At 38.7% G+C, this 13,757-nt stretch overlaps 2 protein-coding genes across 2 annotated transcripts; both read right to left on the reverse strand.

Annotated features, from left to right (window-relative positions):
- Positions 1 to 438: 438 nt before the first annotated feature.
- LOC139740869 (protein YIPF4-like) lies at positions 439 to 7,300 on the reverse strand. Its single transcript, XM_071651453.1, has 6 exons — positions 7,160 to 7,300; positions 5,238 to 5,403; positions 4,770 to 4,941; positions 4,238 to 4,315; positions 3,713 to 3,826; positions 439 to 3,138 (listed from the first exon to the last, which is right to left on the reverse strand). The coding sequence occupies exons 1-6, from the start codon at positions 7,230 to 7,232 to the stop codon at positions 3,001 to 3,003; spliced, it is 741 nt and encodes a 246-aa protein (XP_071507554.1). The 5' UTR covers positions 7,233 to 7,300; the 3' UTR covers positions 439 to 3,000.
- Positions 7,301 to 9,628: 2,328 nt separating this feature from the next.
- LOC139740889 (uncharacterized) lies at positions 9,629 to 12,163 on the reverse strand. The gene is made up of 3 exons (XM_071651474.1): positions 11,719 to 12,163; positions 10,981 to 11,634; positions 9,629 to 10,182 (listed from the first exon to the last, which is right to left on the reverse strand). Exons 1-3 carry the CDS (start codon positions 12,161 to 12,163, stop codon positions 9,629 to 9,631), a joined length of 1,653 nt encoding a protein of 550 aa, XP_071507575.1.
- Between the last annotated feature and the right edge of the window lie 1,594 nt (positions 12,164 to 13,757).

Below are 13,757 nucleotides of genomic sequence, written 5' to 3' on the forward strand. Positions count from 1 at the left end.
AATCATAACACACTCTCAACGTGATAAATATAGTATGCAAAAGACATAATTCGTCATACTACCTATTACGTGCTTGAAACCCAGGTCGTGTGTTGTACATTCATTATCATTAATGAGTTTCTGTCATCATCCCTTGAAATACAGCCCTACTCTCTAACTTGAACAAATGAAGACAATTTAATTGATTCACTTTGTGTTGTCAGGCTACGTAGGATGTTTCACTGGAAAATATCTGGACTACAAAGTGTATCTTCCCTCGTTTCTCTCTTCTAATCCTCCCCCCCCCCCCCCACTATCAATAATGCAATGACGATGTATTTGCAAGTTTAGCTATTTAGGTTTAATTCAAAAACTTTGACATAAACACTGAAAACAACAACAACAAACACAAAATTATGTGTGACTACACAGCATTGACACCATGAATATAATGTACGTTAATTTTTGTACCCATACATACCTCGGAAATCAGAAACTCATCTATAGCAGAGTGCTGGAAGCAGAGGCATTTGCTACCACCTGTTTTTGGTTTTCTGCATACATGTATATAAAATCAGTCTGTTGATATATTATTTCATAATCAATCAACTTGCAGAGATATCTAAATTGTGACATCTAGAAACGCATTTAGCTAGGTCTACTCACTTTTTACTCTGCTTTTCTTCTTTCAATGATGCAAAATATTGCACAAACAATTCGCTGATACAGTACATGGAACACATCTCTGGAATATGTGTCTGATTTGTGTCCACACAGACTATCCAATTTGATATTTATTTTTCTTACAGCCATCACTTTTGCAGCTTGTCAGAGATGAGCTGCACCCTTTATCTGGCGAATGACCAGCGTTTTTCTTTGTGCGTGTGTGTGTGTGTGTGTGTGTGTGCGTGTGTGTGATTTAAATCTGTGAAAAATTCAAGCCTATCAAAATGGAGGTAACTCGTGTGCAATGGTCTTCTCATCTCAAAGTAATCTTCACTACAGTGCACTCCTATCAATAACGATCACAGTTAGAACAAAGTTTTGGATACAACTAAGTAACATTCAGACCCATAATCATCATCTAGATATCTTTAAACACTTCATTTGTTCGGATACAACAAAATTTTGATATAACAACAGAAAACTGCTGGTCCCAATGACTTCATTATGATGGGAGTCACCTGCTCTGAAGGATGTTTGCATGAAATGTCATCTTTCAGACATTGTTCTTCATAAAAATCTATATTTTTCTAGTAGATTCACAACTAGAAATATAATGTGGAACAATATTCTTAGGCAACTGTTCTGTGAAGAAAGTAAACCTCACTCACAGGCAGTGGAGGGGCTCTTCTGAGTATGTAGAATATGGTCAAAATACCCTGAAAGGGTAACTCGTGTTGATATTGTGATCAGATGGTGACATTAAGAAATGAGATACAGATACATTGTATATGTAATTCTGATACATGTATACAGTGTACCATGTATACAGTAATACAACTATAATTATGATACCTTCAATTCAAAAGAGAGAAATTTCATAAGTAATGTTTTAATTTGTCACTTAATATTGGAAATCTATGTACACAGTTTGTTTACCATGTTGATTTAATAGTAATACCCAGGTTTTCTGATAAAATTTGATGAAAACTACAGGGTAGAAAGGTTCATTGGTTGAAGAGCACATAGTTAAATATCTGTTATACTGAGAAAGTACCTGGTACTCAAAATACATTAATCTGTCTAACTTCATTGCTCATTTCACAACACAGGATCTTTTACAGGTGGAAATACAATGTATAAAATGTCTACACAACATATTCAGCCTCTAATATGAATATAAAAATTAAAGCATGCCCATCAAAACCCCCCTGAAGTATGAAAAAAGTTCAAAATTAGTGATGTAACCGAATTCAATATCATAAATCCTGCCTGTGGCACGAAACATACTCAATACCTAAACATAAACTTCACACAATATTTTCATAACTTAAATATCTCATAGTATGGAAAATGAGTGTAACTCAGTGATTAAAGCAACATTAAATGAGACATCTACTTTGCAATACATGTACTAAATTAGTTTACGCAAAACATATAGTTGATATAAATCTGATCACCCCTTTTATCCAAAAAAGCATGGTATCTGAGATCAACTTTATTGTTGAGAGTGTAAAACTGAAAGTAGAAGGCAAATAATTAGATGTGTCACACCTCATACCATTCCAAAAGTATAAAAGGGACACATTACACACAAAGGTGTATTCTCAGTTCTACCCGTAACAGACTACAGTACACTGTTTGTACAGTATTTAAATTCCAGAATCATAATTGACCTAACTAATACAACGTATATGGCGACCAGCTGTACAGTGTAAGCTTTTCTTCAGCTGATATGCACTAATGACGATGAGGAAGCCAGCATGAATTTCAGTGAATCAAGATATAGAAAGTATCCTCTCCTGTTGACATCATTGAGCACAGTGAACGGTTATACACCAAATATTTCGCAAGGTTTTATTTTTTTTCGCAAAAATTTGCGAGTCATATGCTCTTCGCGAAATTAAAGACAAGCAAAAATAATGACTCTGACCCCGATATTAATGTGACGCACATGCAAACAATCCTCTGTTTGGTATTGCAGTACTCCATGATCGCAAATTTAACCACACGCAAAATTGTCGGGAAATCCCGATTCGCGAAAATTTAGACTTGCTAAATATATGGCGCATACACTATAAAACTACATGTGGAGTCAGACACGCATGTCTGCGGTCAGGCATGTACATTATACATGTATATTACAAGCAAAGAGTCTGCTTTCAATGGGGCTCCTCCTGTCTCCAAACATCAGCTGTTGTACATCCACCATCATCCAGGGAGTTGGTAGCTTCTGCTCATTCATCACTATTGACTGAGATGAAGTGGACTCCCAGCAAAGAAAATTGTCAACATGATGATGTCTCTTAGTGGAAATATCCCATTTTGTCCTTAGCTAAAGAGTCAATATTCCACGTTCTATGCTCCAGTGTAGAGGGAGAAGAAGTAGATATAAAGCAGGAGGACTGGGTAGAGGAGTAAAGGTTTCTTCTGGGCAAGTTCCTCTTGTATCAGTAATGACCCTGCACTGTAGGCTGCCCATGACACGCCAATGAGCTGTAAAAACACAAAGTAAATGAACACATTAGAAGATGGCTCAATATTGCGTGACACCCTGGAAATAGTCAGTGATATATTGGATAAATCACATGACACCCTACTGACATCATGTTGATATGAAATCTTGTCCTGTGGTATGAAACCGGATCCTCCAGCATTAAATCTTTCCATAATTACAACTAACTTAATAGCACCACACAAGTCAAGCAGGAACCTAAAGGGCAATCTATCTGTTTAGATCTTATCAATCACCTAATTAGAAATACATGTACAGGGTTACCTGGTATGTATTCCTGGATGTTCCATATCAAACTATCTATTTAGATCTTATAAATCACCTAATTAGAAATACATGTACAGGGTTAGCTGGTATGTATTCCTGGATGTTTCACATGTACAGACTTCCACATGTGCACATACTCAGCAGATAAGAGTGACAAAGTAAGACAATGAATTCAAACAATATCTACTTTTGTCTGGGAAGAAATTTCCTGCTGTGCCATCTTCACATACAACTGTAAGTAAAAGTAAAGCATCTATGATGAGTAATTGTTACAGTCAGTGGACCTACCTTCACAAGAGTGCCAATGATCGGAATGAAGTGAGTGACTGGTAGGATGGTGGCCACAATAATGAGAGGCAAGAGTGAGTAACCTATCACACCAAGACACTGAGAGTAGTTTACCTGAAAGAGAGAATCAATTCAAGCACTCACTTTCTACAGAGTTACTCATTGCAAACAACTCAAACTTATATTTCCTTAATCACATTTGGTAGACTGTTTTTCTTTTTGTGAAACATGAATTGGAGACTCAATTCATATTCATGATGTTGAATAAAGCTGTAACAATGTCAATCCTTTTGACAAAGGCAAACATACACACATAATTTCCTTTCAATGGGTGTTCATACATAAGATGTTTGTAACTGAATGATACATGTACGTTGTTCTTTTAAATCTCACAGTAATTTATAAACCTCTGCACATTTCCTTAGAAAACCCATAAAAATATAAAAAATAAAACAAATCTGGTTGTGAAGCCTGTATATTGTAGAACGATCTGGTTTGAACTTTAGAACAAAGCATTTTCCTCACCTCTCCGCCAAGAACTCTTGCAAGAAGAAAGATGACTAAGGAGCCAAATATCCATATCGTGATGATCCAGGAGATCACCTGTAGAATATTCCAATAATGTTAAGAAGTAGTATTATTCTTAAATAATGCAGAAATATTTATGAATGGCATGGCATTGTGAGTTGACACTGTGTAAAAATTAATATGCTGGCTTTCAAGTAGTGTGGAATAAGATGAATATATGCAGAAAATCAAATATCACAAATGATAAAGTGTTGAAGTGCCACATTTAATTCTTCCATGTTTTGAATTTAGATTACATATTGGTTTCACTTCAATGATGGACATCACCTCCAGTACAGGCTCAAGAAAGAGTCAACACAAGTGCTATCAGATAATTAAGAGGTAATTGTTATCTATAAAATGTTTTACACTTTGTTTATATAACTGTGTACGGAGAATTGCAAGTCGAGAGCAGGCATGATTACAACCAGATAGAAAAGTGATGGAGGAGAGTGAGTAAGAGAGAGAGAGAGATCAAAAATACTCCTACCCTGAACTGGCCATAGACTGAGACCATGGAGAAGAGGAGAACTACCAGCAGGGGGCCCCAGAAGTCTGGGTTGTCTCTCAGCACCTGTCTCTTGAAGCCCAGGAAGGGGCATGGGAACACTACACAGCGAACCTTGTAATAGATGTCCTTCAGATCTATGTCAAGTTCATCCCTGCACAAAACAACAACAAAGGAATGAGGTTGAGTAAAATATGAATTATGGGAGAATATTACTCCAGAACACCTACTGATAAACAGATCATTTACACGGTAAATGAAATCATATGCAAAACAAGGAAAAACATTTACATGCTTTTTACAGGAATTTCATGAACATACACATGCATGGAAATTCTTCACCATCCTCTTCAAACTAAGACAAGTACAGTGTACTCATTAACCAAAGCCATCAATGTAAGAAAGTGCTGTCTTGCCCAAGCTCTGGAGAGAAAATCATGACTTGCTTACAAGAGGGGAGCCTGGTCATCATCCTCATCCTCCTCCACCTCAAGGAGCCATCCATAGCCCTTGGTCTGCAGGAACTGAGAGGCAGCATTACCTCGAGGCCTCAGCTCAGGGTCACCCTTCACCTCATCATAGCTCATCTCCCCCAAGTCCAGCTGCACATTCTTCTCTGCAATCAAAATATTCAAATGTGGTAAGATCATAATTTAAGAAAATGCTGTTCCCAAGAAAACCTCATATCTCAGCTAAAATTGTAATTCAGAATGTATGACTGATATCCAATTACCAATCATCATTGTCATTATGAAGATATGAAAATGCAAATTATTACAAATCTTGTCATGTGGCGTGCAACATTAATGATATAATAGGTAGCAGACTTCGAGTCAAGAAACTTGAAACAGGTTAAACGCTCTCTGATATAGTATTGAATATGTAGGAAGATCTGATTTCAACAATGTGCCAGATTATTACTCATACTACTCATGAAGCATGTTAGTCACTGGAAAGGTGCAGGAGTACATATTCTACACCATCCTAAACCACTATAATACTTTTCAGATCTAACTGCATGTGGCATGATTTACTGATCACAGTTTACAACATATCTTATAAGAACATGAATTAAAACAAAAAAAGCAACCTCGCACAGAGAAAATTATCACAAATACATAATTTATAAATAAAAATAAATTTACCTTTCATTAGGCCTACTGCTGAAAATGTATTCAACAGCTCTAAATAATATGCTACAGTGGTACCTGTCATAATGTAATAATAATATACTAATAAAACTTTATGTACAAGAAAATCTAGAATCAGCTGACACTGGACCCACTGAAATGTGTTTCATTTTTTTCACGTATCTCATGAATAATGATATTTGCCATGCCTGGTTTGCCTGTGTGTGTGCCTCATTCATTTGCAATATATGATTCGGCACGCCGTACACCGGGGTACCGTTGTAACGCGGGGTACCGCGTTGTATAGCGCCATCTCATGCCCATTATTTATAATGCGCATCCGAATTCAGATACGCCGCGATTCTGAATTCGGATACGGCAAAGTCGTCACAATGAACTAGCACCAAAGGTGTTTTTCCAAGTAATTTCTAGCACCACACCGTTTTGTAAACATCATCTACCGTAACTTTTCATATTTTTTATTTTCAGAAAAAAAAAATCACCGAAAGCCTAGAAATATTCACCCCCAAATCAACTGTATTTCTTCAAAATTTGATCATGGGGGCTGCCATCTTTATAATCTTCCACACGTGCGAGAAAATGGTCGATAATAAGATATGAAATGCGAAAGAAAAAGGTTCAGAGCAGAAATTAATTATCAGTTGCATGCATTAATTGTTGCATAATCACAAATAAGAAAACATTTTTGTGCATAATACTACTAAAATAATACTAAAAAATATTTTGACACATTTTTGGGTAAGCCAGGGTACAGCGCTGGAAAAAAAAATAATTAATTCAACAGAATGGCGAATATTCATTTGGTACCCCAGCGTACCAAATATTGCATCATATGTAGGCCCTAGTAGGGCATGTATATTAGGTCTAGGTCGTAGTTACTAGATCTAGTATAGACTAGGTCTAGTCTAGTTGCAATTGCATGACACCTACCTGTGCACATTACAGGGAAATTCTCATCCTTCATCAAACCAAAGGCACTACAAAAATCATGTCATTTATAATAAGCGCTATTATTCCCCTAGGATGCCAGCTACTGTACTCTGAAATGCTATAGACCTAGACTAGACTCTAGATTCATATTTAAGGCCTGCAAAGCAAAATTATCAGTGGGCCACCAACACCCGACAGGAAACATAATGCATGGGACTTGAGTCTACACGACACTGACGGGGCATACACGCATTCTCAACTGATTAAATCCGGGTAAATCTTAATACTTGCCGTTGTCGCTGTTCTTTTCCCCTTGCGTTGGAGAAACAAATACAAATTCACTGGATGGTGATGTTGTAGACATCGTAAAATGGGAAGAATCAATGTTATTACTCGTGAAAATGGGTGGTACAAATTAATCAATTCACAAGTTTCCACGTAAACATGAAGCCTGCCCTCTCAAGTCACGTCGTAGGTACTCTCTCAATGTGCTCTCAACACCGATCGGTGGCTCTCAATACATAATGTTGTAGGAGCTCCAGAGAGAGATAACATCTTCGGAGCAGCTCCCCGAACCTCTCCAACTCCTCAAGACTGAATTTCCTTTCCCTAGGTGCACGTTGCTCAATGTCAGACCTGTTTCTCAATGAATCAATAAGTCATGTGTTACTGCAATGACAAGAAGTGCCAGGAAAATATTTCAACTTTTCTTTATAGGCTGTAAAAATCCATACTCAAATCAAAATCGGTTCATTATAGGCCTAGTGTACTTTTCTTTTGAATATAACGGAATATGACGAAAAATGATGTAGGCATCGCCACGTACTTTTATTCTCATATCATAAGATATCATTGATCATAGTCATCATTCCTATCAATTTTCTCAAACGTCCACCATAACCATTGAGTGTGCCTTGATGTTGTTTACACTTCAGTATATTTGTTTTTCTGCTCATCATGCATCACTGCATCTACATGTACTTTTATCATTCGTTTACATGACTGTTTAAAACTGTATCTTGATGGTTTTGATGTTGTTTTGTCCAGCGATGTGTATTAAATTTTGCTTTTGTGAAATAACATGAGAAATGAATTAATCACGAATTCAATTCAATTCAATACAGCGTAATACATAGACCCACACATAAGTTTGACATAAATTTTATTTGCAAACATTCTAAGCTCAATTCGACACTCGAATTTTTTTTTTCAAAGTCTTCTTCATGCTGCTAAGATCATTGAAAGTAAGAACTACAAAAAGTTAATTGCAGTAATGTTAGAGATAATATAGTAGTAAAAGACAAAACCATGCGCCCTAACATGATTACATGTCATTCATCATAGACACTATACATGAGTACAATTTACTATATCATTGTTGCTGTTTCCTCTTCTTCTGCTATGTTGTATATACCACGCTTAACTATGTCGACCAAACGCGACTGCTCTTCTTATGATATGACCTTAATAAACACAGTACGACCCCTTCACTATAAAGAAAGAGAAAATCATATGAATTGAATATCATCATGTGTTAAATACCGTAATATTTTTTTTCCTCTATAGAATGTTCTCTCTTTCGCATAGCAGCGGTATGATGTTGTCCGGTCCGTGACTGAAAATCCATCTGCAATGTTTAATAATCATGCTTCAACACAAGACATAGTTGACCAAAAAGTGTAAATCGCTATATAGCCATTGTGTTGGCTGCAATTTCAGGAATGTAATGATGACAGTATAACACTTTCTTTCATGCGTTTCTATGGTTGCTGTGAGGTTGCTATGGTAACTCTCGTCGTGATGCCTTAATTCGGTCGTCAACGAACCTCGTGGCAGGGAATAACGTTATTAATAGCCACACTCTAGTTAAAAATGATGGGCAAATAAAGACTTGCAAAAATTAAACATAACAAGTTTCTAGCAGCCTTTCTCAGTTTGGACAATTGCTATTATTTCTAATGCACGTCACCAACTGTCCTCTAAGAAAGGCACAAAATGTGGTGACAAAGATGGACAATGAATCAAGGAAAATGGGAAAATAATTGTGATAGATAAATACGTGCAATCTTAAAACAGTGAAATCATCAAGCACTGGATTTTTTTTCCATTGATTTTTTTTTCTATTCTACCACGCTGTTAATACCTTCTTTGATCCGAGGATGTGATGATACTGGATAGACTTACTTTTTCTTTTAAATCGAGGGCTTGTCACTCACAGCTGTATAAAATCAAACCCCGTCATTTAGCGGGCTTATTTCATGAAGATGTTTGCAACGGTTTATTTAGTGGCGGATCGGGGGGAGGGGATTAATTTCGTTTAGAAAATGAACAGTGAACATCGGGAGCACCCCCTTCCCCTTTAATTTGGGGTTTTGTGTGTGTATGTGCGCGCGTGTGTGTTTTTAATGAAAGTATCTTTTTAAATGACACCTGGATGGCATCAGAAATATAAACTGCATCTCCCTCCCCCCCCCCCCTTACGGAATGCCTGGAACTGTTCCTTCGTTAAGTTACAAATGATTCAGCACAGACATAGGTTTAAATGTTGTCAAGTTATTGACTCTTTCCAAGCTACTTCGATAATAACTGCAATTAATGCGAATTATAATCATTAAGCATCTCTTCATGAAACGGAGGCCTATAGACTCGAACATTCTTCATCACGTTCCTTTTCCCTTTATCGCGGGTACAGTCTGTTACCCCTAACCACATTGAACCATTGATAGAGATGTGTGATGGTGAGGGGTCCATCGCGGGAGTTCACATGATGGAGCACCACGAAGTAACGGAACTAGTCTCCGGTACAGCTCTTCTTCGCCGACGATGACGTCGAGGTTCAGTGCATTCACTCGATCTTTGAGTGTGATGACGATGGCGATGATGATGAGGAGTAGAGTACATGGTTTCCTCGAGGTCACGAGTGACTCGCCTACCATCAGAAGCGGCTTCATCTTGCCTCTTTCCGGAATTCACCTGTCGGGGACCACCTGCACTTTCATCATGACCTCTTTGAAAGGAGCCGCGATGAGAATCTCCTAAGTGATCTTCACTGTCGTTCTGATACCTCGGCGACTCTCGGGTCAGACCTTCGCTTTGTCCTGGAGAACCATCAAACTTCTTACGACGTTTACGCACGTCCATCTTCTCTGGCGAACGTTCGTAACGACTCGTTGACCCTCCTCTGGACGTGGAAGGACCTGCTCTACTCTCAAAGTCCAACTCTGAGAAGTCGGGGAACTCCCGTCTCCCTGGTGACGATCGTCTTGACCCCCGCTGTCGAGATGGAGTGGAGGATGCAATAGGGCGCTTCAAATCTGTGGAGTTAAATGTCATTATGGTTATGATTGTCAGCTTATCGATCTAAAATGCTATATAGGGGCCTATACAATAGATGTATAGTGTATTTTCAGACATCTATTACACACACACACACACACACACAAATGACGAATATTGTTCAACAAAATTTTATTAGTTGAAAACAAAACCTAATAGACAAACCACAAAATCACTTTTTATCTTCTTTGTAACATTGCGACTTTCATCAACATTTCTTGGTCTAGAGTCTATACAAACAATTTCCTTTCTTTGATTTATGTTATTGTTCCCCATCTCATAATCCCTGTTTTCTTCATCCACTTTTCCTCTTCTTCTCCCTCCATCCGTGTTTGGCATTCCTTTATGCAAGCATTAGATAGCCGCCATAACGCTCTACGAAGCTTTGGTTTTACTGTAATTCCTGCAATTAATTTCTTCTAAAAAGCATCACGATTAGCCCACTGATAACCCGATAACATTTCTGAGTATATCTTCAGTTTGTGTGGTCAAGTCTGGTAATACTTTTGATGGAATAGACCCTCTCTACTTTAAGTTTGGCAATATTTCTGCATTTGATTTCATCTGATTTATTATATCCCGAGTGGTTCCCAATTAACGTGTTCTCTTATTCTTTTCTTCAATCTGTACGCATATATCGGATGAACACATTGTATGTTTTATTGTCTTGAGAATAAAAAGAAATGACTGTATTTCATTTGTAATATTTAATGCAGGAAATTCCCAATAAATTCAATTGAATGGAAAATCGAAGAAAAAAATACATTTCTACATACCATTACTCCCCTTGATGTGTTCCTGTGCCTCCTGGACCCAGTTCTCTAGATCTTGGCGGGTCAAATGCTCTCGCCCTTGTCTACTCCCACGACCCTTGGCCTGCCTGGATGGCGACTGACTTCCAGTCCGAGGACGGGGTGGAGGTGATGATCGACGCGATGAGACTGGGCGACCCGCATCGAACTCGACCTCTTTTTCAATCATTCTTCTTTCTGGAGGAGGTGACACACGTGGGCTTTCATCCGTTGGACGAGAATCGTCAAAGTTCTCAGTCGTCCTTTTCGTGTCACGAACAACGAAATATTCACGGATGTCTTCATCGACCACGGACGAGTTTCTGGTGAAGCGATCTGGGGAAGGTGACGGCTCGTGATGGGCGACAGAATGATCAGGCGGCGACACATGCTGGTTGGTGACTGGAATATCGAGCTCCTTCACATTGATGGTCAAAAGGGGACGCGGTTGCCCCTCGGCTGGCAAGTCTCCGCTGCCGCATAGCGTCAAATTGCAACCATCTTTTGCAAGCTTGCCCAGGTCTATGCTAATGTTCTGTCTCGAGTCCACATAAACAGGTCCATCTGAGAACATAGTGCGTCCCATATGCGTCTTCTTACTCGAGTGTGAGTTGCGATAAGGTTTTCTGGGGGAGCGTACTGCGGTCTGACGAGGTGGACGAGGTAAAGTCACTTGGCGACTTGGCGATTTGCCACGAGATGCTGCTCGACTTGATCGAGCACTCCTCGGCGAGCTAAGCCGAGAGGATCGCCGACTCGATCGACGACTACGTGATGATGCCCGAGATGGAGCTCGGCTTGGCCGGCTGCTTCGCCGCGGAGAGCTAAGTCTGCTCGACGGACGGCGCGACTTTCGTCGTGCTGACTTCGACAGCGATGTAGCATGACTTGGCTGTCTGCGTCTCCTTTCTGTTGGAGAATTCATTCGAGATGAGGGCCGGCTCGAACGTGGGCTGTTCGGAAGGATGTACAAATGTTGCGATATCACTTCAAGGAGGTGTTCACCGATTCCATGCACGGCCAGTAATTCATCTAGACTGCTAAAGTTTCCTAGGCGATTTCTTAGGCTCAAAATGCGTCTCGCAAGGGGTTTTGTCATCCCTTCAACCATGGTCAGCTGATCCAAGGCGCAGCTGTTTATATCCAACCTTCTTCTGGTACAGGGCATGGTGTCGTTTCTTTGGTAACAGTGCAGTTTTACCTTTAATAATCCTTCATAAAAATGCGCAGATACTAAGCAGGAAGAGTGAAATGGTAGACTTATCAAATCACAGGACAGGAAGTAAACTCACCAAAAGTCATATACAGCGTATATAAGTCGTTGCCAAGAAATTAGCCATTAGCGCGCACAGTATAACGTGCGTACAATAAACATCTGCGTCGAGACGCGTTGTCATAGGAATCATCTGTTGGCAATATAGTTTAGTGAATTGTTTCACGAATAAGAATTGTAAATTGAAAGGCATATTATGACTTCAAAAATGGGGTGTACAAAATGTCACATGCTCAATGTGTTAATAATATAGGATGCTTACAACGTTTTCTTGTCATTTAAGTACTGTCGGTGATGAGTTTCAAGTTTGTTTAATAACTATTTAAGCAGCAATAAAAGAGAACTACGAATAAGGAAATGTTACATTGAAAATCCTAAAACGCAAGAATGATGTTTGCGTTACTAATTATTCACTCTTGCTAACTAAATGAACTATATTGCAAAAGTTTGTAAATGTTTACTTTGATTGTTTTGTTTACTTGACATGTTTAGAATCTTTTGCTTATGCTGCATTTTACATTTCAGAACACTTGAATCGAATAATATTCAGTTGATTTTTTTTTGTTATGTTAGTGGGCCTATTTGTCTTTATTCGGAGACCATTTAGTGCTGCCTTTTGACACTGATTTTTTTTTCGCCACGTTTCGTAATCAGATGATTTTTTTTTCTGAGTTGTTCATTATTGTCATAATTTTTGAACTTTTGTTGATATTGATAATTATACTGCAGCACATGAATTTATGTTATCATATTGCGTGTAGTCTTGTTAATTAGACTAAATTGTATACTTGAAAATGATTGTATTGAAGTTATTCCCAGTATCCTATATTCATTATGGTTGCCATAGAAGGGGACTCGTCGGAAAGTGTTCTTGGAAGAATGGTGGAAATACATGTATCCATATAGGTCTGCAATATCTCATCAAGGTGGTAGGCCTACAAGGTGAGACTGCCCTAGTACCTCTTCTTCTTCTTCTGATTAAGTCTGCCTCCTTCAATAGACTGAAGATTCTTGCAGACTGGTGCTATTTACATTATAATACAATTTATTTACAGATATTTACAAGCACATAGAAAATTTGACGAAAATACTAGCCACTGTGATCAACCGTTAGACGGTTTCGAAATGATCCCACAGATGGCGCTGAAACAATTTCTGACGACAGGGAATTCCAGTTCCTTACAGTTCTTGGGAAGAACGAATGGCGATGCGATTCAGTTCTCGAATATGGTACCTGATAGGAGTGTGGTTGCGAGGCTCTCGTTAACTGAGTAGCCTGTTTGATGATATAGTCCTGTGCTGAAAGAGGAGTGAGATTATTGTGTATTTTGTACATCATAATTAACCTGTCATTTTCTCTGCGCTGTTCCAGAGTGGTCCAATTAAGTTCTTGTAGCATTTTGGTGACACTCGAGGTGTTATGGTAGCGATTTAAAGTGAATCGCGCAGCTCTTCTCTGGACCATTTCCACTTGGTGGATTAGGTTCTT

The sequence above is a fragment of the Diadema antillarum genome, unplaced genomic scaffold, assembly GCF_040938485.1.
Source record: "Diadema antillarum isolate AM-2024a unplaced genomic scaffold, OU_Dant_1.0 seq00000889_RagTag, whole genome shotgun sequence".
In the NCBI taxonomy this organism is placed as follows: Eukaryota; Metazoa; Echinodermata; class Echinoidea; order Diadematoida; family Diadematidae; genus Diadema; species Diadema antillarum.